We start from the raw sequence: 21,426 nt of genomic DNA, 5'->3' as shown, positions 1-21,426 counted from the left end.
TTTCACCGCTCCTGTATTCGCTTAAAAACGAGTAAGAAATCATATCTGATCAAGTTGTCGTTATATACAGTATAAATCATTTCTTGTAGGAAAAAAAATGGTTATGCTGCAGTCTGTTCTAGTACAACCTTTTCGATGTTTGTGGTGCTTTTTCTAAAGGAGACACATTTGTTATTTAATCTCAGATAACTATTTTGTAACTGAAACCTTTGCTTACAATGTAAATATAGTTAAAAAGGATTGTGAATTGTAAATAAAAACGTTAATTTCCTACATTTAAAATATATGAAAACACCAATTATATTTCAAGTTGAAAAAAAAAACACATTTGATTTACCGCAATATTTCTGTAAGAAGCATATAATGATTTTATATACATGTATATGTACATGTAAATTGAATTTTCATAAATTTGACAAAAGAAAAAAAATAATGATAGGAAACGATAAATTGCGTTTATACATTAGACCTTTAGATGTGACCTTGATTTACATTTGACCTTTAGATATGACCTTGACCATTTTTGTGCATAAAGGATGCATTTATCGAAATATGAGGTCTCTTCTATGTACAAAAGAAGAAAAGGTTACGATTTATTTTGTATATGAGAGTTATCGATATATCACACGTATTTATATGTAAAAAATGTTGACTCCTAAATCTTCAGTATACCATAAATTCTGAGATTTTTCGCCAGTGGAAAATATATGTCGGGGTTTATCATTTTTCTTCAGAAAACTAGATCATAGACATGGTAAAACCTTTTTTAAAAGGGGGGGGGGGGTATGGTTGATAAGATTATCCCGGCAAGTTAACGTCTTTTGTACTTGAAACGAATGTTACACGGTGTATAGTTCGGTTCAAATCCATAAATGTCTAGGAAACATTTCTCAACTTTACGTGACATACTATACGCTTGATTTTACAACGCAGTCTGATTAGAGGTTACAATTCCACTGATTTCCAAGTTAGAGCACACTTAATACACGGTATGGAACGGTGTTTGAACAAATGAGCAAAAGGTTCTAACGGTCCCTTGAGTATAATACATGTATGAAATTTTTTAATTAGATGGTTCATGCGTGAATAGGGTTAGCAAGCTTTGCAAATGCTGACTGAATGCTGCTAAAGAGTGCGTTCGAATGCAGTTTTAAAAGGTTAAAGATATCCTTATATTCACGCAGACAAACTGATATCAACTGTTTAGATGGTGATTCGGTTTTATCAGTTCAATTACAGTAGATATATGGATATGTGTGATTTTTAGCTATTCTTTCCTAGTCCGTCTTTTATATGGGCGCTTTACACGCCTTGTTAATCAATGTTCTTACTTCGTATTACTCAAGTTCCTGACAAAGTTTCACCACAGACAGCCAAAAAATACTGTTAACGTAAATATTCTATCGTGTTTTGTTTATACTGAAAAAAAAGAATCAGGTATTCGGCTTAATCTAAATGAAGTGTGTTATTGTTATTTTTCTTCTCGCAAACATAAATCTGTAAATTTCTGTTACACCTGAATTGTTTACTGTTCTCAAGCATTGAAGATACATGTATAACATATAAAAGTATATGTACTTTCACCGAGAGATTGAAATAAATCTAAAATCATCTATTAGACTACTGTTAGTTCTGATGTTTTGAAACCCAAGATATACGTTGATTTCTTATTTAAATTGACAAAGACATTTGAGAACTGTTTTGCGGCGATAAATATTCGCGACTACAACGTTCTCGCGAACCCCGCGAAAATTACTCGCACGCAAATAAAGTTTTGTTTACAGTATTTCAGTACTCAGGAAAATATGGTATGCATACTGTGATTTTTTTTCATTTATGTATATGAATCGTATTTGTCTAATTAAATTACGACAAGAAATGACTATATCCTAAAACCTTCAAAATCCAGGATATGTTATTACCGAGAAACAAACTTTATTGCATTTATTTTGATCATTAGATATAAATACCATGATATTCCGATTTCATACAACGTATAAAACAGAGAAAATATTACAATGTACATATATACAAAAGTATTACAATGTACGTGTATATACACAGAAAGAACGAGAAAAATCAACAATAATCCGTCCACCTTAGAAAATTTTTTTAATATTCTAACTTCTCTCGCTCTATTGTAAGTCATACTGTACATAATATATATACACACAGCATCCACATTCTAAACACGTATCTCACACTCCATGATGCTGTTGATTTTTTGGGAGATGACAGATAATTAAGTTGCATGGTTTGAATGACAAATCAGCATACCGCTCGACCAAGGACATCGTTTTTTTTTTACTTCCAGTCTTGCATAATGCGCCTTCTCAAGGCGACGAAAGTACATGTATAATCGATGCATTCAGAACGGAATGAAATGTACAGCAAATGCTGCAAAAATGTCAGGAACATTACCAGAACACCGAATAAAAAACATTATCGGCATAATTGTCACCGGTAGCATTGTGTCTGATGCGAAATGTCACGTGGGAATAAGTAAATTTAAAAATATCAGAAATAGAGTAAACAATGAATGAGGATGAAAAGATACACAAGAGTTCGGAGAAAAGGCCCCTGAAAAATTTTCTTCCAACTGGATAACTGAACTTTCACATCTGTCTCCGACAAATTCAGAAGGACATATACAACTGGTACGGTTTTTGTGCTGTTTGCAAATGCCACCATTTTGACATGAGTTGGGTGTACAAATGAACGACGAATATTCACAGCGATCCCCATAGTAACCTTTCAAACAAACACAACTGTATTTATTTTTATTGGCGACGCAACTGCCGCCGTTTCCACAAGGCATACTCTCACAAACTTGCATGCTGGACTCGCAACGCTTTCCCGTAAAGCCGCTTGGGCATGCGCACTCTCCCCGGAAGCTGACAGTGATATCACATCGGCCGCCATTTAAGCACGTGATTCCGCGACAAGGGTCCATAATTATCCCACAAGTCTTACCGATGTAGTTTTCCCTGCAGCGACATATGAAATCATTGACTCCATCCAAACAGGTGCCACCTGGGAATGACATGAAAAGACTGTTGTCAATTGCCTTTATGAAAAGATAAGCCATCAATTGTTTAGTCTGGGCATGAAAAAAGTCGACGATTAGCTTTCATTTTTATAGACACCCAAGATTTGTTTATAAAATGATGTAAAAACTTATTTGAAGTTAGCAAATTAGTCAAAATAATTAGCCACGTGCGTTAAATGCTTTGTAAATATTTGAACGCCTTACCGTTTTTGCAAGGATTTGATCGACATTCGTCAATTTCACTTTCGCAATAATTTCCTTCAAATCCTTCTACACACAAACAACGTACACCGTTTGCTTCTTCAACACACGTGCCAGCATTGGCGCAATTTGTGTCTTTACAATAATGTTTCTTGTATTCACAATGTTGACCATAGAAACCATTGGGACAAACGCACGAAGCATTATTTTCCGAAGTTCCCTGAAATAAGGCCATAATACTTGGATAACAGATCTAGGCAAAATAACACACATGAGGAAATTTCCAATTATATCAAATGGTAAATTCATTCAAAAATGAAGTTTTGTGCAAAAAAAAGAGGATAAGATCATTATACCTGACATTTCCCGCCATTTTGACAGATGCTATTATAGCACACGACATTCTCGCATCTCTGACCAGTATATCCAACCGAACATGCGCAAGTGAAATTCTTGTTCGCGTCGTTAATACAAGTTCCGCCATTTCTGCAGGGCTGGTGGTTGGTGCAATAATGTTGGTCTGTAAGAACAAAACCTCTCAATAATAAAACGTTGAGAGATGTCACTCATCATTTGTGTCTAAAAACCAGTGACTGTTATATAAATCTGTTTGTACTTGCATTTGTACTAGCAATAGACTTACCTATATTGCAGTATCTACCACCCCAACCGCTCTGACAGATGCATTGCCACGGCTCGTAACAAATTCCGTGCACACAACCGGGGTTAGGAATACACTTATCGCATGATTCCCCCGTCCAGCCCAGAAGACATCTACAAGAAGTCAAAATAACATTAATCAGGGAACTTAAATTTCAAACTTGCTTTCACTTTATGAACATTATGAAAAGGCTTTCAGTTCGATTCCGAATAAGACTCAAGGTATAGTAGTCGTAGTGTACATACCTGCACTCAAAAGGTTTGTCGCAATACCCACGGCTACTGTTACACTTCTCAGTGCAAACCGCTGTAATAATAAAAATTCAAACATTTACTGAAAAAAACCCTAAAGATTTTCAACTGAAATAATCAAAAACTGTTTCAGACAATTTTGTCAAAAATAAGTATTAACAAAGAAAGTACAAATCATCCATCGTGACAATTTGACAGAATCAGTTACAGAAACTTTAACATGGCGATCCTTTGGATTTTTTAAAGCTAAACTTAATTAACTTGAAGAGTCTTTAATCTTTTCCCCAGTTTTCGATACGTTGCTATGGGAATGAGATGAAAGACCTTATTTGGATTAAATTGGTATATACTACTATATTTACTGCTTTTTCATCTTTAACTTTGTGTTTGGTTTTGCTGACTTTTCTAGAAACTGTCGACCAATACCTTCTTGACAAAACTCTCCCTGCCACCCAGGAAGACATACTTTGGACCCTGTTTCGTCGCACACATAGTGCCCAAAGTTATCGTTCCTGTGTCTGCAAATCTGCTCACAGGTGTCGCTATAGTAGAACTCGTCACAAACTACTCGGTACTCATAAATGAGCTCTAACTGAGCCGTCTTTGTCCGTCTCTTCACCCACAGGGAAGGGGGAGTTAGTTTGTCTCGTACAACGTCTCGTAAGATTCTATTAGAGAGATCTGAAAAAAATATTATGTACTTTTTTATTAATGGTATTTTTTTCTCTCTACCGCAGGTATCAATAAGGCATCAGACAAACTTCATAACTTCTCAGTTTTTAATCGTCTGTGAAGGCAGACAGTTTTGCAAAACCTTTACAAAAACACATTGCGATTTATTGAGATATTGAGCAGTAAAAATCCAATATTTTATTGAAGTGTCGATCTGTTTAATTTCGCATTCGTTGTATATGGTGAATTTAAAACCTATCAATTACATTTCAGAATTCAGTGGGGTAAAGAGTTATGGATTCAGTTGCAGCCCAAAGTGTCTTTTTATCCAAGATGAAGAAGGTTCCCCCTGCACTTAAGCACGTACACTTAAGTTCATTCTATGCATTTTATTTCAAGAACACACACATTATCATCCTATTTTATTACGGAAATGTGTTGCGTGAAAAGAAAATATGCAAATGGCGAATCTCTGGCATGGGATATTATGACCGTGGGTGCCCACGTTTGACAGAGAACGGTAGAGCGGGGAGAAATGATGGGTAATATAAATGTTGGCAGGTTCACTCTTTCGTTACTAATTGTGTCAGTAAAATATACAATCAGATCTAAATGTGTCTAAGATGCAACGGCATCTGCGCTTCTGGAGACCTTTGGTTGGGAGCAAAACCCCGAGACCGCATGTGGTATGTTAAGTTGCGTATTTCGGTGACCTTACCTTTAGCGGATTGATTTAGTTGGGGTTCTTGCCATGCGTCTATCACCAGAGAAAACGATTCCTGAAATAAAGAATAAGAAAAGCCATGAGTCTTTGTTTCAAGTTTGTTTACTGAAGAATCAATTGAATTAAAGATTGTTAATTCTACTTCTTGAGAGGCGGAAAAGGATTATCCGCCAAATGTTTGGGCGTCTTCGTGTCTTTCGGGTAAAACAGGCCTTTGTGAATCATCGATATTATGTAATTTGTTAACTGTGTTTGAAACCGAGGGCAAAAGTTCAAATTTCAATTTAAACAGAATAAAGTATCTAATTAACGAGTCATTCAAAAATTTCAACAAGACTGTTCTACAAAGAGAAAAAAGTTCATGTTTTAATTTGACAATGAAAGCAAGAAATTCCCGGCACGTGCTCAGAATGTGAGCACGAGACTATACGCGTACCAATCCTGTATAAACCATCTATTCTAATTACGGTTTAAAGTAAATAAAACCAGGCAATCCTATATCTCTCATTCGAATACGACTTTCACTTTTTATCTTATTATTTCGCGAATTGGTTTAATGAACATTCCTATCATTTTTTGCCATACCATTTTTCTCGGGAGAATCGGACTTTGTATCATCATGTGTACTCTTATTGTTTAAAGTGTTGATAATTTTTAGACATTCCTTCTGCTATCTAGATAATATTGTATTAGATTTACACATTAGCTGAGTATTTTCTTTTATATGTTTATAGAAAGTGTTGTTCATTGTGTTACGTAAACTGACTTGCTGAATAGACAAAATCCAGGCTTATCTAGCTGAATTTGATCTGTGAATAAAATCAAAGTAACAGACTAATTGATTATATGTTATTTTATCACTTTCATTCAATGTTATTTTTATGTTTAGACAATTTAACGAAAGATGTAAATATAAACAATTGAGAAGGCTTTTTGTTCAACACACTACCAATCAGATATTCCCGAATATATAAAATTTGAACATTTTTGGCCAGAAATAACAATTTTGTGTAAAAAAAAAAAATCAGCTTTAAAATTTTAATTAACATTTTCCTTTATCTTATCTACACTTAACTCTTCATCTCGAGGAGATCAATTTAGTCTAAAGAGGCCATGATCATCCAACCTTCTTAAAAATTTCCTTGTTGGTATATGTATGTGAACATTAACGGCTTCGATTATTGCAGAAAAATATAATACCCGGCCTCATTTTTCTGCGATACCTCAACAGTTATTTTTTCTCGAAGGAACCGACAAGGAAAATATTTCATAACTTGACTGTTTTTGATCATCTACATGTAATAATACTCAAAGAAAGATTTCTTATTCCTTATGGTTATATAATTTCAATTGTTTAAAAAAATATTAAAATTGACATTTTAACGTTATTTCTGTCTTGTAAAATAATGCAAACCGCGCTTGCACCACACAATAAGTCATTTGCAATGTATTGGACTACACAGTACACATTTGATTCGTAATGTTATTACAAACAAAAAACACAAAGGGTAACGCTAGAAATATTACTCCCCCCCCCCCCTTTCCACTAGAAATATAAATTCTTCAGACATATAAATTCTTCAGACACTTTAAGCTCTTTTACCAAAACAAATTTTAAAAGATATTGAAAATTGTCGGCATAAGTGTTGATAACCGAGATGAAAGCCTTGACAAATTAATATAAAACGGCATCTTAAACGTACATGTATATCAGTATTGTAAACAGACGGATTCAGCGTGGGCCTATAGCATGTGATAACTGATGTTTTCTGAGTGGAATCTCCTTTTTAATTTCTCCTAATTACAAACACTTGAAGCGACGAAAGATTACATTGTTTATAGAAAACACTCGTAAGGTGCACAATTTTGCACCTTCTGGTTTATCCGTATTGCATAATAGCAAAGGTCGACCATCTTGTATACCGTTCACAAACTCCTTGAGAAGATCGACGCTGACCCTCTTATCTGCAGCGATTAAGATGAAAATTTGAACGATAAGTTCTTGACTTTTCCGTTGAATTTTTTATTGCTAGTACGTTCAATATATCAGATTAGATTATCTTATCCTTCAAGATGATGTAACGAATACCATCAATTAATTCATCTCTCCCTGCCTTCTTGGTTAGACGATAACGACCGGTAATTTATCACCACAGTGCCGAAACAACTCTCCACCGCGCATCCATCACGTAATCGCTTTAAAATATGCTTGAAAATTAATTGAACTTAAATTGCGTGACATGACAGGTATAGGCCTGCTTTTCAGACTTCTGACACAAACTTTGACGTTTGATGACGAAAGAGAAACTGAACGTCAAGTCAGCAAGAAATTAGTCCACGAAGCATAAAGAGCTTGTGTCATTCAGACACATTCCAGCACGTGTAATTATTAGGTTACGGTCAGAAGATAGCGTTACAAATTTCAAAATGACCCTTGACGATACGAGTGTCCTTGAATTTTTCCAGACTGGCCCTGGTGCGGGCGTTTTCGGTTTCAACCAAAGATGATCTCTTCGTATCTATAAGTGAACCTTTTCACGCAATGGTAGAGAGAATGAGCCCTAGATACCCCTCAAATCAGGCCATTCATTATCTACTCCAGATTTGATGTCGATAGTAACAAGGTCATGACCTTGACATTTTTATCTTAGCAGTCTGTAGACAAGTTTGATAAATCAGCAACATTTTTGTCCTTTCTTTTATTCTCATTGTATCGTTACCTAGGGACTCTCCAATATGCTATTATATAATAGTTTCTGCTTTCAAATGTTCTCAGTAACTTTTTTCTTTACAATTATAACTTTTTAAGGAACGCTGCATTTTAACGAATCCTTCCTTGTTTTTGTTTTAATGAACAAATATTATTTGTCATATATTTATAGAACATAAAAAGCTTGTCTTATTGACACAGTCCAACTATATGTAGATTTTATAGCGCAATCTATACAGTATTTAAAACCGACTAACTTGGGTTTTTTTGGGTGTTTTTTTTTTTGACAATTGGTGACCTAGTAAAGTAACAGAATTTACCTTAATGGCATATAAACCATGTAAACCAACTTTTATTTGCGATTATTTTATTTCGCGATTTACTGGTAATATTCTTTTTTGGAGACTACTAGTAATTTTCGCGATATAGTTTATCTTGAAAATATTATACCAGAGACGTTTCAGGACATGTTCGCGGCGATAGTTATTTGCGACGATAAGGCTCTCGAGAACGTTGCGAAAATTTCTCGCAAGCGAACGAAGGTTGGTTTATAGAACATGAACGATATTGCTAGTGACAAGCGAACACGTGCATTGCGTATTCTCTGCAATGTTTTTCACGATTAAAAATGTGTTGTGTACTATGTAACCTTTTTTTTTTTATGATTGATCCATACGTTGTATTTTTTTGCCGTAAAATAGCGGGGAAATGATGGAAAATCTAATAAATTGTTCGTGGTCTTATCTGCAGAGTCTTATCGTCTGTCCTGTATTGTACTTTTCCCTGATTTCTACCCGTGATTATGTAAAAAAAAAAAGTAGATAAACTTCTTAAATAAATAATATTAATAACGTGTTTTAATGTGTGTACACACGGTGTTACTGCTCTTCGGAACCTTTCCAGATGCCGCAGCATCGCTCTTTTTTAGGTCCAACCCACTGATTATACAACTAGTTCCTTCATCTGTTACTAAATATAGATTTGGGTGCCACGACAAAACCCCTGCTTCGATTGAAGTACGATAGTGTTTATCGAGAGTTAACATGAAGAAATAGTAGTAATATCTCTATACAGAACTCGAATGAATGGAAATAGGATTGAGCCAGGCGGGGGCGACCTTATCACGTCACGGATCTGACTTTCTTCTTCCGGAAAAATGACGTCATGCAAGGAACGCCCGCTTTTTGCTTTTGTTTGTTATATTTAAAAAAAAAAGTGTACGAAGAAACATACAAATAATCTTAAAACAAATTAGCGTGCTATTTTTCATCATTACTGCAAGCAATAAAAGTCTATTATAATTTTCTGTGATATTTGGGTTTTTTCTTACGGAAGCGCAATTGCATAGAACGATAATGAGATAATTACTTGATCAGATAACGTGTTTTAGATTTAAAAACGTATATACTTACAGGCCAAGAAAACTGGAATGGAATTTTGATAAAGTACATATTCTTTGTGGGTTTGACGTCATCGGTCAAACTACGGTTGAAGACAGGAGTAACAGCATGTCCATACGTACACGCAGGGAATTCTGGGATAAAGGCCGAATGGTGTTGGAGACAGACAGTGAGGAAGGTAGGACAAAGTGATAAGCACGTATCGTTATCACGTGACCCGGAACAACATGATTCGCCCGCCATCCGTCCACTTTCATTGAAGTACGCCAAAATTGAAACCTCGAAACGACCGGTTCCTACAACCTGAAATAATGGTAAAATTGGCAAAGGTTAATGCTGGACTAGACCAATGGCTACGAGCTTATTAAATATCAATCTACAAGACAACATGTGTCCCATTTTGGTACTCAAAATATTAATATAACATAGAATGTTCGGCGAAAATGCACTTCAATAACAATTACTTGATTATTGGAGGGATTAAGGCAGACAGTGCACAGGATGCAAATAACTAAATAGTGCATCAAAATAATGGCCCCGGTTCCTATATGGCATCATCCTGCACCGACTCAGAAATTGTATCCAAAATTTTATCGGCGCGCTTTAAGTATTTGAATAATTATCGAAAAGGAACTTGCTCTTTGACTTTCCTTAAAAAAAAACAAGCCAGCAATAAATTCACCGAATTTTGTAACAGTCGGTTACTGGATGCTGGAGAAGTCATACACACAATACCACTTGCAGATGGATAGCGCGGGCAGGCGGCAGGTCTGGTTACATGATAGTATCAACCCTATCTCCAGAGTGCATGTTAACATAGACTCGGTATCAAATCGAGATTGCCGGCTAGTTTCTGGAGTGAAATATGTGTAATTTATGATAAATAGGTTCTCTTTTTTTATCTGTTTAGCGGTGTATATCTTGGGTGAAGCTTTGCCAAGTTAAACATTGTATATTGCTAAGATAAATACCATATCTGAATAATTCCATTCACTTTTCACGGTTTCATTTCGCTTCCATCGATACCGATTTCCGTTCCAAGGAATTCGTAGATGTATAATTCTAATACTTCTGCAATAATGACGTTCCCTTTGTTAATTAGCTTAGGGACCAGTCATTATTTACCTATATCACAGGGACCTGTCATTGTACATGTATATGAAAGTCCTACACGGTAAATTATTTCATTTGCTGTATCTGCGTTTGCGACATGCATTGTGGGTGGTTATAAATCTCGTTTATTATCGGCAAAACGCACGAGTTTTAGATTATTATTTGTCACATATATAAATATTACAGTGATGTAGAACTTTATAGCTTTTTCACATTTACGCTATTTATTAAGAAGTTTTGACTAAGAGCTGCAATCAATTTATTTCTTGTTGTACATAACTTGCATTTGATTATATCTAATAAAAAAGTAACACACATGCCTATTAATCATATCTTTTTCCATTTCGACACCACAAATTTCAAGCAACTTTATATAGCTTGAAATATATATTTCTTCCCTCTGTATCCACCGGTATATTTATATATTAGTTAAAAAATAATTAAAAGTAATGCATTTCATATCATTTTAAAGTTAATATTTAAATAACTTCGCTCAATTCAATATTGCGATTTGATACAACTTTACCTAATGTATATCGTATATCATAATTAAAAATATTTGTTTACGATTCATGGGAATTTCAAATAAGGATGATTTTTGCTATCTAGCATCTTGCTATTACGATTTATCAATTTGCTGTGGTATGTGCAAATACCGACGAAAACTGCACTTCTTTAAGTTTCATGTGTAGATGGGTGCTATCTTAGTGACGACTCAAGTCCCGATATTATTAACGAAACACTCAGCGTTAAAAGTAAAAAAAAATCTTCTAAAACCTTACATGCCCTGTGTCAAAGGGGCGCTTGCGCATTAAAGATCTGTCAGTATTTAAAAACCGCCAGCGTCAAACGATGTCATAATTCAAAGAATAAAAAAAAAACATGATTGATTCATTTATATGTTGTTTATTTCATTCATTTTTTATTCTTATCGAAACGTCGTCAAAGCCGTTGAAGATTAATTCACAACGTAGGATCTTTTAAAAACGTATCAACACCTACGCAATAGTAAGATTTTAAGAGAGAAATGACACATTCGTTTGGTAATTTATATAGAACACAATTTACGTGAAAAAGAATCGAACACGCGTCTGAAATAACGAGATAACCAACATGAGGGTACCTCGCTCAAATGCTTAACCATATATTAAGGAGGATGCGTGGTCACCAAATCATCCACCAGAGCTTCCTTTAATATAAAGATATGATTTGATTAGCTGAAAAATCTACATAACTTATCTTTAAATTTTTGGTATTTTCCTATGTTTTTATATAGAACTCTTTTTATAGAGAAAAATTCAAAACAGTCTAAAAATGACCATGATCATCAAACCCTCTTAAAGAGAACAACTTCCAAAACTAAAGACAATTAGCAATTCTTTTTGCTCCTTCTTTGAAAAATTGAGAAGAAAGAGGTGTTTTAAAACAGTAGGAAATAAACCTTACTATTCCGGAAAGTGGCCAAAAATCATACTGGAAAATTCTAAAAGGTGTGAGCAATGATGATTTATAATAAATAGAAAAATAGAATATAAAATTGATAATGAAACTTTCATTCCTTTTTACATGAAAGGACAATAGTTATGCAATAAATGTACTGTGACGTGACACTTCGGTTTACCATATTTCCAGGAGCGAAGAAATTTTCAATGATAAAGCCAAGCACTCAGCAATGAAACATTTATTTTGAGAAACATTTTATTTAACCCATGTTTATCAAGCGATGCAAATCCAAAACGTAAACCCTCGTACTACTGAGGGAACGCTCTTCCGGCTGGGGCAACGCGACGGTTTTTAACTAAAACATACGTTAGAAAATTTGAAAGAACTCTCTAACAGAATAAGCAAGGACCATTGTTGTACAATGAATGACACCAATATTTTTGGATGAGTTTTTCAAATCATATTGTTATGTCTCTTTCACTTAATCAACATACACTTTTTACTAAAAGTGCGATACTTATTATTTTAGATTTCTGCTGACTCTTGTATTACGACAGCACTTGTAACTAGTAGATGCAAATTTGATTTTTGTTGCGATGGTAAAATTTTGAAGGGAATGTCATTTGATAATAATTCAACTTTGTACATGTATTTATAATTTAAATACTTTGTTTAAAAGGGCATGGTCACGATTTTGGTCAAAAATTATTACTCCAATTTTAATGGTTACAATGCTTCACCGAGGCATTTTTAATAGGCGACCAAAATTTGAGTGTCATTTGTTGAGTTACAAGCGAGTTACAGAGCTTACACTTCTTTGCTATGTAAACAAAGATTTTGTTTAAGTTTTGAATATTGAAGTGTAAACTCCAGTTTTAGACCTAAAACGAATTTGGTAAACACTAGGAACTGTTTATTTATGCCTAAAAGGAATAAGAAGATAGACAAATCAGCTTCAAAAAGAATGTTTCCTGGTATATTAAACTAATGTAAACAAAAACAGGGCACGAGCCTTGTTTACATGACAAAGAATTGTGAGCCCTGTATCTTGCTTATAACCTTACTACTGACACTCAAATTTCAATTTGGTCATAGTAAATACACTCCTAAAGCATTCCAAATAATACAAACAGAAAAATATAATTTGACCGAAATCGTGACCATGCCCCTTCAATGTCTACTTTATCGACTATTAAAGTTAACATTCTATTGGATGTAGAGTCCTCTTAGAAAACGTGTTTTTTTTTAAAAGTATAATCTTAGTAAATATGATATCTAACAGCTCGCTTGGAAAAAAAGTTACCCCTGCTTTATTTTAGGAAATGCTGAAAAAATTCAACTTATACCTAGCATTTATGTGAAAATTTCTTTGGTTAATAAATGGGAATAATGCTTTTAAAAAGTTAGTATTATAAACGTTGTTGAGAGATTACAAACAGTCTCGCAAAGTTAGTTTTAATTCATTCTCATAATTATTTCACAAGACGGGTATATCTGTATTATTCATTCGACATTGATTCGTTTACCTACAAGCAATAGCATTGTTCTCACAAGGGATTTATTAACCCGTGTTTCCACGGCTTCTCACAAAGGAACTGATATTTTGGTATAAGCTCATACCGCTAATACTAAACGAACCATCACGAATGTTGGATGAGAGTTACAGGTCAACTGCCTCGTCCAAAGACCTAAGTGTCCGCCCTGGGATTCGAACCATGCTGCGAAATTTCAACTAATACTTTTAATCCAGGTTTAAAAGACATGAAGCAAACCACGACCGCAAATGAGGTTTGTGGCTGTTAATGAAAGATTTATATTGAGAAGACATGAGGCTCAAGTATTCGTGTTAATTTTTTCAGTGGTTTAAATCTAATTTACGCTGGTCGGGTCACAATGATAAATTTGCAATACAGTGAAACCAACGATGCATTACGTTTGGAATCATCAGGTGGTTCTTCTCTTTGTCACCAACACTGTGGTATATTTGTGGTAAAGACGACTTCCGGTAAAGATTAGAGGCAGCCGGAACTGATCATTGCATCGCGTGCCAGTCTTCGTGTTGGAGGATAAGACGAATGTTTGGAAATACAACCGGAACCCTGTCTCGCAGAATCCGATGGCACTGAGAAAATTCCTCTTTGTTAATATTGTCTTTTTTGTTACTTTTTAATTTACAGGGTGGTAGTATATTTGTCTTGTTGTAAATTTTGAATTTACTCGGTGAGTGAACATACAAAATTTACAACACGTTGTAAATTTTGTATTTTAACTCACCCTATAAATTTAAAATTTACAACATGACAATATAACACTATTTACAACAAGATAAATTTTGTATTAAATTCCATCCGGTAAATTCAAACAATATGACGGTGAGTGCCGAGTATTTATATGTTATGTACGGCGTTTCGTCGGAGAAATGACGTTTCAACGTCAATTGAATTATACACGTGTACTTTAAACAAATTCAACACTTTCATCGTTTTTAGTTCACATGCATGTATTTGATGTGAAGATATTATTGATAGCATATGTTGTTGTTGTGATGTTACAAGTCGGAGGCTTGCTAAAGGATCAAATAAGATTTATGAGGATTTACCGCACAATTTTCAATATTGAGATACAGATAGTTTTAATTTAAATACTGCTGATATTATTTAGTTTGATAAAGGCGGGAACAACTTGAATCCTTGATTTCCAGAAGATCTTATAGTAATGAACGTGTAATTTTCCTACAGAAGTGTAGATTGTTCCACGGTTTTTTTTAACCAAGGTATTTTTCAGTCAATGATCTGAAGAAAAAGAGGATTAGGTCATTGGACTTTCATATCTAAATCTTTTCATCTGGTATGGTATATTCGTTTATTAGAAAAAAAAATAATGACTTTTCGGAACTTTGGGCGAAATATTGAAACTCTTTCTAATATAATCAGATAAGAAATCGCCACACTGTTTTCTTGTCGGATTATTAGAAAATTACAGGGTTTTTATTTAAAGTGGTTAGCAATGCTGCTGAGCAATTATATGTGATTTGCGAGCGGAAACACGAAAAATTCTTCAACATAAGTCAACATTTTGATCATTCGTTCATTCGTAAAGTAAATACTTTACCATATATTTTAATCGACCGTTAAAATTTTTAACTATTGATAAGATAGAGAAAAATTTATCAGTGACTTTTTAAATTTCTGTGTTTTCAATAATGAAACTTTATGATAATACATGTATACACAATTTTAAATCAGGTTCCTTCGTGATTCTAAGGTTTTTTTTTAAAAAAAAAAGCATATCAGATTGGAAAAGCAATATTTTTCTCTGAAATCAGTCAAATTCTCCATTTCCTTAATAGTCTCTCTTCTATGGCTTGTTAGATATAACATGTAAAGCCTATACTATGCATGCTTTACTCCATACAGATACATCGAGATCCTGTAAAATCAAGCATCGTATGTTGCCCGCTTCTGTGTTTACATACACTTGGAATATATTGTTATACAAACATATATTTTAAGCATATTTTTTATTTTGTGTATAAAGACTTTGCTATATTTATGATCCAAACAAACTAATCCTGCATTGGCTAATAGTTAACGTATCTTACATCAGCGGGATATAATCATATGCAATGATGTACTCAGTTCCACTTCCTGGACCTAGCTTTTAAAATATCAACCATAGAAACGGCTACAAATTTTGAAAAAAACCCATCGAAACTTAGCATAGCCCGTCTGAGAGGTCGTAGACACACGACCGAATTTCGGCGTAACTTGCAAGGTTGCAATAAGTTGTAAAACGGTCGTGCATCATCGTTAATTTTGTCCGACTTGCATGTACGACCTTTTGTAAAATGGGTTCCACATTTCATATATAGATAGTCTTCAAACTTCAATCACTGCATTAAAGGCTCGTAATAATGAGATATTTGTATGGAAATTTGTTTTACACATTACTTAACCGATATTTTACGAATAGAATGGTAAATCAAAACGATAAAATCTGTATACTTAAAAACTTTCGATGAGTACTTAAATTGCATTATATCCAGAACGCAAACATTGCCCGATTTCCACTCCAAATCTAAACAGTTTATTTCTTTCTTCTTCTTTTTTTTAAACATTTACAGTTCTGAGAGATTTAAAATGAAATTCTTTCCCATACAAGAGAGTTGATATAGAATTTTTAACAAAAAATGCATATTCAACAAAAAAAAACGACGACCTTTTCATACATAACACACATAAAATGAAAGAAGTAGAATTTGATAGCGTTGAAGAAGACCTGCTATTCGTAATTTGTATCTAATTACACGGAATAAAAATTTTAATCACCAACCGCAAAACTCTTCATAAATATAACATTTAAAAAATACAAGTCGAACAGCTGGAAAAATTTTGTATAACGTTAGCATTAAACATGGTGTTAGAAAAAAGATACGAAGAAGGATCGAGCAGACATGATAAAATAGGCTTCTAGTTAGAGGCGTAGAATGCATGTATTGTCCATTATAGATAATGATTACGTCACTACTTCCCCGTCAGGTGTTAAAGGGTTCCATGAAGGGATGATAACTCCATTCATGTAGCCGAAGACAGAACAGACCCATTGCACATCAAGTATAAAAAAAGCAGACTCCTAATACAAACATTTGACAATTAGGGTGTATAGTTTTTATACGATAGCTTCATTCATGGGGTATAAAAAATACGGCTTAGAATGTCAATAGCAAGAGCGATTTTTTTCTTACGTTTGCAGAAAGTTTTTTTCTTTTGTGGGACTTTTGGGATTAACGATGTTCTTACGAAATTTATGTTGTAAAAACGGATAAAAGTTTTAATCGAGGTAACTAAACGTACTCAAAATTTTCAAAAGTTTAAAAAAAAAATTGAACAGAATAAAAAACAGAGCAGACTCCAAACGTTCACTGAAACGGTTAAAAAATAGGAACGACAAAAGGAAAGCGCATAGCTATTATTCTTCAGCTTCGTATAAAAACAAGAAGGCATCCTGCGACGCAACGGGTAGAGCAAAGACATTTTCCCAACCATATCATTTATGAAGAACCAAGACGCCTCTAAATTGATTTTAAATTTGAAGAATTTCAGTAGCTTTAGATGCTTTGAAATTTTTTTCTTGTTATATCTAAAAGTTGTATTATAGTTTTTTGTATAAATATATATCCAATCATTAAATCAAGTGATAAAAAAACTTTCCGAAAATAAGAAAATTACGGTTTGAAAGATTTTGATGTACAAATTCAAGGCATTGCAAACATAATCAAGTTTGAGAAGCAAACAAAATAATTAGTTGGCAAAACATGTGGTTTGGTTGAAAAAAAGTACACTTACCATATTGAAAGTCAGCATGAGAGTTAGTCCAACATATAATCCTCCCATTTTCTACAAAAAGTGGAGTCTAAGTAAATTAATTGTTTCATCATTTCTATAAATGAACTCTGCTGGCATATTAACACATCTCCGGACTTGAGAGCTGACCGGCGCGCAGGCGTGCGCGTGCATCAATAATATAACTGCCAAGCGAGCGACGCGCTAGAACTAATTCTGATCTTGAGTTTTGCCGAATTTTGACGCAGCCTCCTCCTTATCGTCCCTTTGCATGCTCTTTGTAATAAAATTCTTTCGGGAAAAAAAATCAAAAACTGTCGCGTTCTCTGTTCGGCGACATGCAGTTCCACTGCATCGTCAAAGTCTAGGGCGTGAACCCCCGAGCTGTCAGTTTTAGTGTAAAGCTAAAACTTTGAAATCCGTTTGATATTCGATTTTTGGATGACCCTCGTAGCAGGAATCATTGACTGTTGGATTTTTTTGGTATTTGGTGTAGATTTTATGGTACAGTTAGGGGGATTATCTGCGTGCCTGGTGGCCTACTATATCTAGCAGACATCAGAGCTTGTACTCTAACCGCATATTGGCGGCCGTAAAACAGAACGCCAATTGTCACACACCATTACATAGTTTTGATATGTACATCCTTCTGCCATGCTTCATTTTTTTCCTTAAAAAATCCAGAGTCTGAGGAGACTAAACAAAGTCAGAGAGCAGTGCGGTTGTTTAGATTACTCAATTTGTTTTGTTGTTATTTTTTTTTCTTCTTCGACGGACCGAACACTGTTTATTGCATTTCAACATAGAAACATCTTCTCTGTTTATTGGAGAGCAGTTTCCTTCTTGTAACTTTTTTTTTTGGTCGACTACCGAATTTATCACAGTGACTGCATTTCTACTGTTAAGCTTATTGTTCGTTTCTTCAGAGATATGTATATTTTTTACCTTAAAATCTATAATAAAACATGCAAGCTTGATTACACCCTCTTTGTCCCACACAACCAATACATGTACTTTCAGGGACTTTGGGAACTTGTACTAAAAAAAAAAAAAAAAAAAAAAAATGGAAAAAATTCCAAGTATTTTTGATGTTAACATTAATCTGGCTGTGAGGAGTGAATATGCCAACGCGTTTTTGATAGGACCGAATTTACACTCATTGTTCGTACTGCGTCGAGTTGTAAAGTCGACATTGCAGATCGGCTTGATTTACTGGTGCAAAATCATCAATTTCGCAATCGTACGAAAGACCCGAAAACCAATTAATTCGTACTAATTTTCACACAAATCATAAAATTTATCTCCGTATATATACATAATATTTATCAAACAGACAAATTATTGAAATTTCCTAACGCAACTCTGATTAATTCCAGCGAAGATGTTTATTTGTTGGGGTGTCTGGAAGCGGTGGATCAGTCGGCGCGGGAAAACAGCCTGTCGTCTGGATATCGTCACGAGCGCGCAAAGATTAACGAGCCTTTGTATTATCTTCATCGATGTTTTCTTTGCAAAAAATTCGATAAAAATTTATGACCCATTACAGGTCTCCATAGATAAGCGAGCAATTGTCAGAATGCAGAAGGTTTGAAAACCATGTCAGTATCTGTCATAATTTTATGTGTATCTGCTATTTTCCTGGATAAACACTTGTTACGATGGTGAACGTGCATGAAGCATTTTTCCCAACTGAAACACCTGTTTTCATATTCAGTGGGGTAATCGCAAAACACGTCCATATTTTTCGATAATTGAATATTTCTCACATTTCATGGAATTTCAATTTCCAAAATGAGGCTTCAAAAAATATTTTCTTATGATTTAAAAGAAAAATATAAGCAAGCAGCAGTGCTTGTGGCATCAGGTACAGGACGAAACCATGCAGACTTGACAAGTTGTGATACTTTGTTTTTTACACTTCTGGTAATGATATACAAACGATTAAAAACACTAAAACTAAATCAGAAAATAGGGCGGAAATACATTGATTACAACTATCAATTCAAACCAATTTATAAATATTGAGTGCTTGGTTTTTGGCTCGAAAAATTCATATTTTCGCTAGAATTGAACATTGGTGCTAATATTACGACATTTTAAAATCTCAATTAAACAATAAGTTGGCTAATTCTTAGTTGCAGACGAGGAAGAAATGCATTTGTCTGATAAGAGAACAATGAAATAAGATGACAACGACATCATTTTTGATGCTATTTACCTCAAAATCTAATTTGACAACGCTTTCTTTAATTTAATACGTATGTAATTTAAATCAAATGATTCTTGGCTCATCGAGAGCAATCATAGCAGGGTTTGATACAGAGGCTGGATCCGACTGCCAGTGTCTACAAGTTTGTTAGATAAGATTTCCGCGGAATGTACTCTCTAGTATCTCGACCAAAATCAGTGACCATGAATACGTTTTTCAAAATACAAAACGATAAAAGACTGCAGATAATTTATGAAAACTTCGATTAAATACCATTTTTTATGAAGTTGGTAAAATGTCATATTGTAAATTTTGATGTTTCACTATAACGTAGTGATTTTTTAATCATACCCAAACCCGTAAATTTATAATGAACAATATAGCAGAAAGACTACTTCATTTTTTGTTTTGTATTTTAATTTTTTATTTCTCGTTTTTTTTTTTAGGCATTTGAAGTTTCATATTTAGCAATATACTTACCTGTACAGGTAAAGGTGTTTAAGCACCCGTATCTCCAGCACTGATCTCAATAAATCTCGATGGGGGGAACTTTCCCGATTCGTGACCTCGCGCGCCCTCCGACATCTGTCTGTGTCCGACACACGACCGTCGCTCCCCCCGGCAAACAATGCCTCGATTTACAGTTATCCCTGGCCATTTATCGGGCACCTGTGGTCGCCACCGATTCTCCCCCCACACAAATAACATCTGTATCCTCCCTAGTCTAGTGTGATTGGCTCTCCGGGGATAGTTTCTGATACAGTTTTGAATTAAATTCTCTCTTTATAATCACGCCAGGTGTTGTTACTAAAAGAAAAAAAAAGTTTGTAAAAGAATCAAATGCAGAACAAAAGACACATAAACCGCAAATTCTAGCCCCACCCATTTTCCTCCGGGTAACATGTCTGCATTGGGTGATAGATAAAAAATAAACTTTTTTTAGAAGGAAACTGGACAAACGTATGTCAAAATAATTTGGACGAATTTGAACTAACAGGTATTCTAAGTTTGACTTTAAACTGGTTTTTCCTACCCCATTTCCAATCATTTGTGAAAAAATACATTTGCACTGAAGAACAGAAAAATACATTTTATTCCGCTATTTTTTGGGTTGATACAGCATCCAACACCTGACTCCCTTTCCTGCAACTTCTCAAGTGAAAGGTTTCTGATCCGCTCCGCGACTCGGAGCGGATCATAAACCCCCGATTGGGGAAGATGCTTTTCCCATACTCTTCACTAATTCTTTTTTAAAAGCCCCCCCCCCCCCCCCCATCTTATTGTTCTCTCTTTGGTGTCCATATCTGGGTTTTTTTGGAAATAAATGTCAAATATGGCATTTATATTATATTTACAGTATATAACATTCATTTTAAATGGGAATATATATAAACGTTATTTTGAAGATGGACTTTTTAAGATTATCTGTTCCTACAATGATTGTCATGCCTGTAACTATCAATCTGTTAGTGATAGTTAGTGTTAGTATCCTTTATCAGACTATTACATAATCGTTAGGGATTCTAAAGGCCTGTTGCTATTCACAGATTAAATAAATCAGCAAATAAGCGGTAAATTACTAAAGATTTTTCATAATAAAGCTTCTAATTTAGCAATAAGAATAGAGTTTGGTGCACTTCCCTTAATTTTA

General features: G+C 34.4%; 1 protein-coding gene across 3 annotated transcripts; it reads right to left on the bottom strand.

Moving 5' to 3' along the window:
• Positions 1-1,929: 1,929 nt before the first annotated feature.
• Positions 1,930-20,555, bottom strand: LOC105338999 (delta-like protein 1). 3 transcript variants are annotated; one of them, XM_066076829.1, is made up of 10 exons: positions 20,256-20,555; positions 17,570-17,620; positions 9,681-9,971; positions 5,553-5,613; positions 4,589-4,843; positions 4,157-4,217; positions 3,894-4,024; positions 3,607-3,770; positions 3,254-3,470; positions 1,930-3,033 (listed from the first exon to the last, which is right to left on the bottom strand). In XM_066076829.1, the coding sequence occupies exons 2-10, from the start codon at positions 17,615-17,617 to the stop codon at positions 2,489-2,491; spliced, it is 1,773 nt and encodes a 590-aa protein (XP_065932901.1). In that variant the 5' UTR covers positions 17,618-17,620; positions 20,256-20,555; the 3' UTR covers positions 1,930-2,488. The 3 variants fall into 3 exon arrangements, with proteins under 3 accessions (XP_065932901.1, XP_065932900.1, XP_065932902.1); XM_066076828.1 differs by lacking the exon at positions 20,256-20,555 and having other exon boundaries at positions 17,570-18,336; XM_066076830.1 differs by lacking the exon at positions 20,256-20,555 and having other exon boundaries at positions 2,934-3,067; positions 17,570-18,342.
• Between the last annotated feature and the right edge of the window lie 871 nt (positions 20,556-21,426).

The sequence above is a fragment of the Magallana gigas genome, chromosome 2 (assembly GCF_963853765.1).
Source record: "Magallana gigas chromosome 2, xbMagGiga1.1, whole genome shotgun sequence".
Classification (NCBI taxonomy): Eukaryota; Metazoa; Mollusca; class Bivalvia; order Ostreida; family Ostreidae; genus Magallana; species Magallana gigas.
Note: the sequence above shows the minus strand (reverse complement) of the source record. Positions and strands in the feature narration are given on the sequence as shown.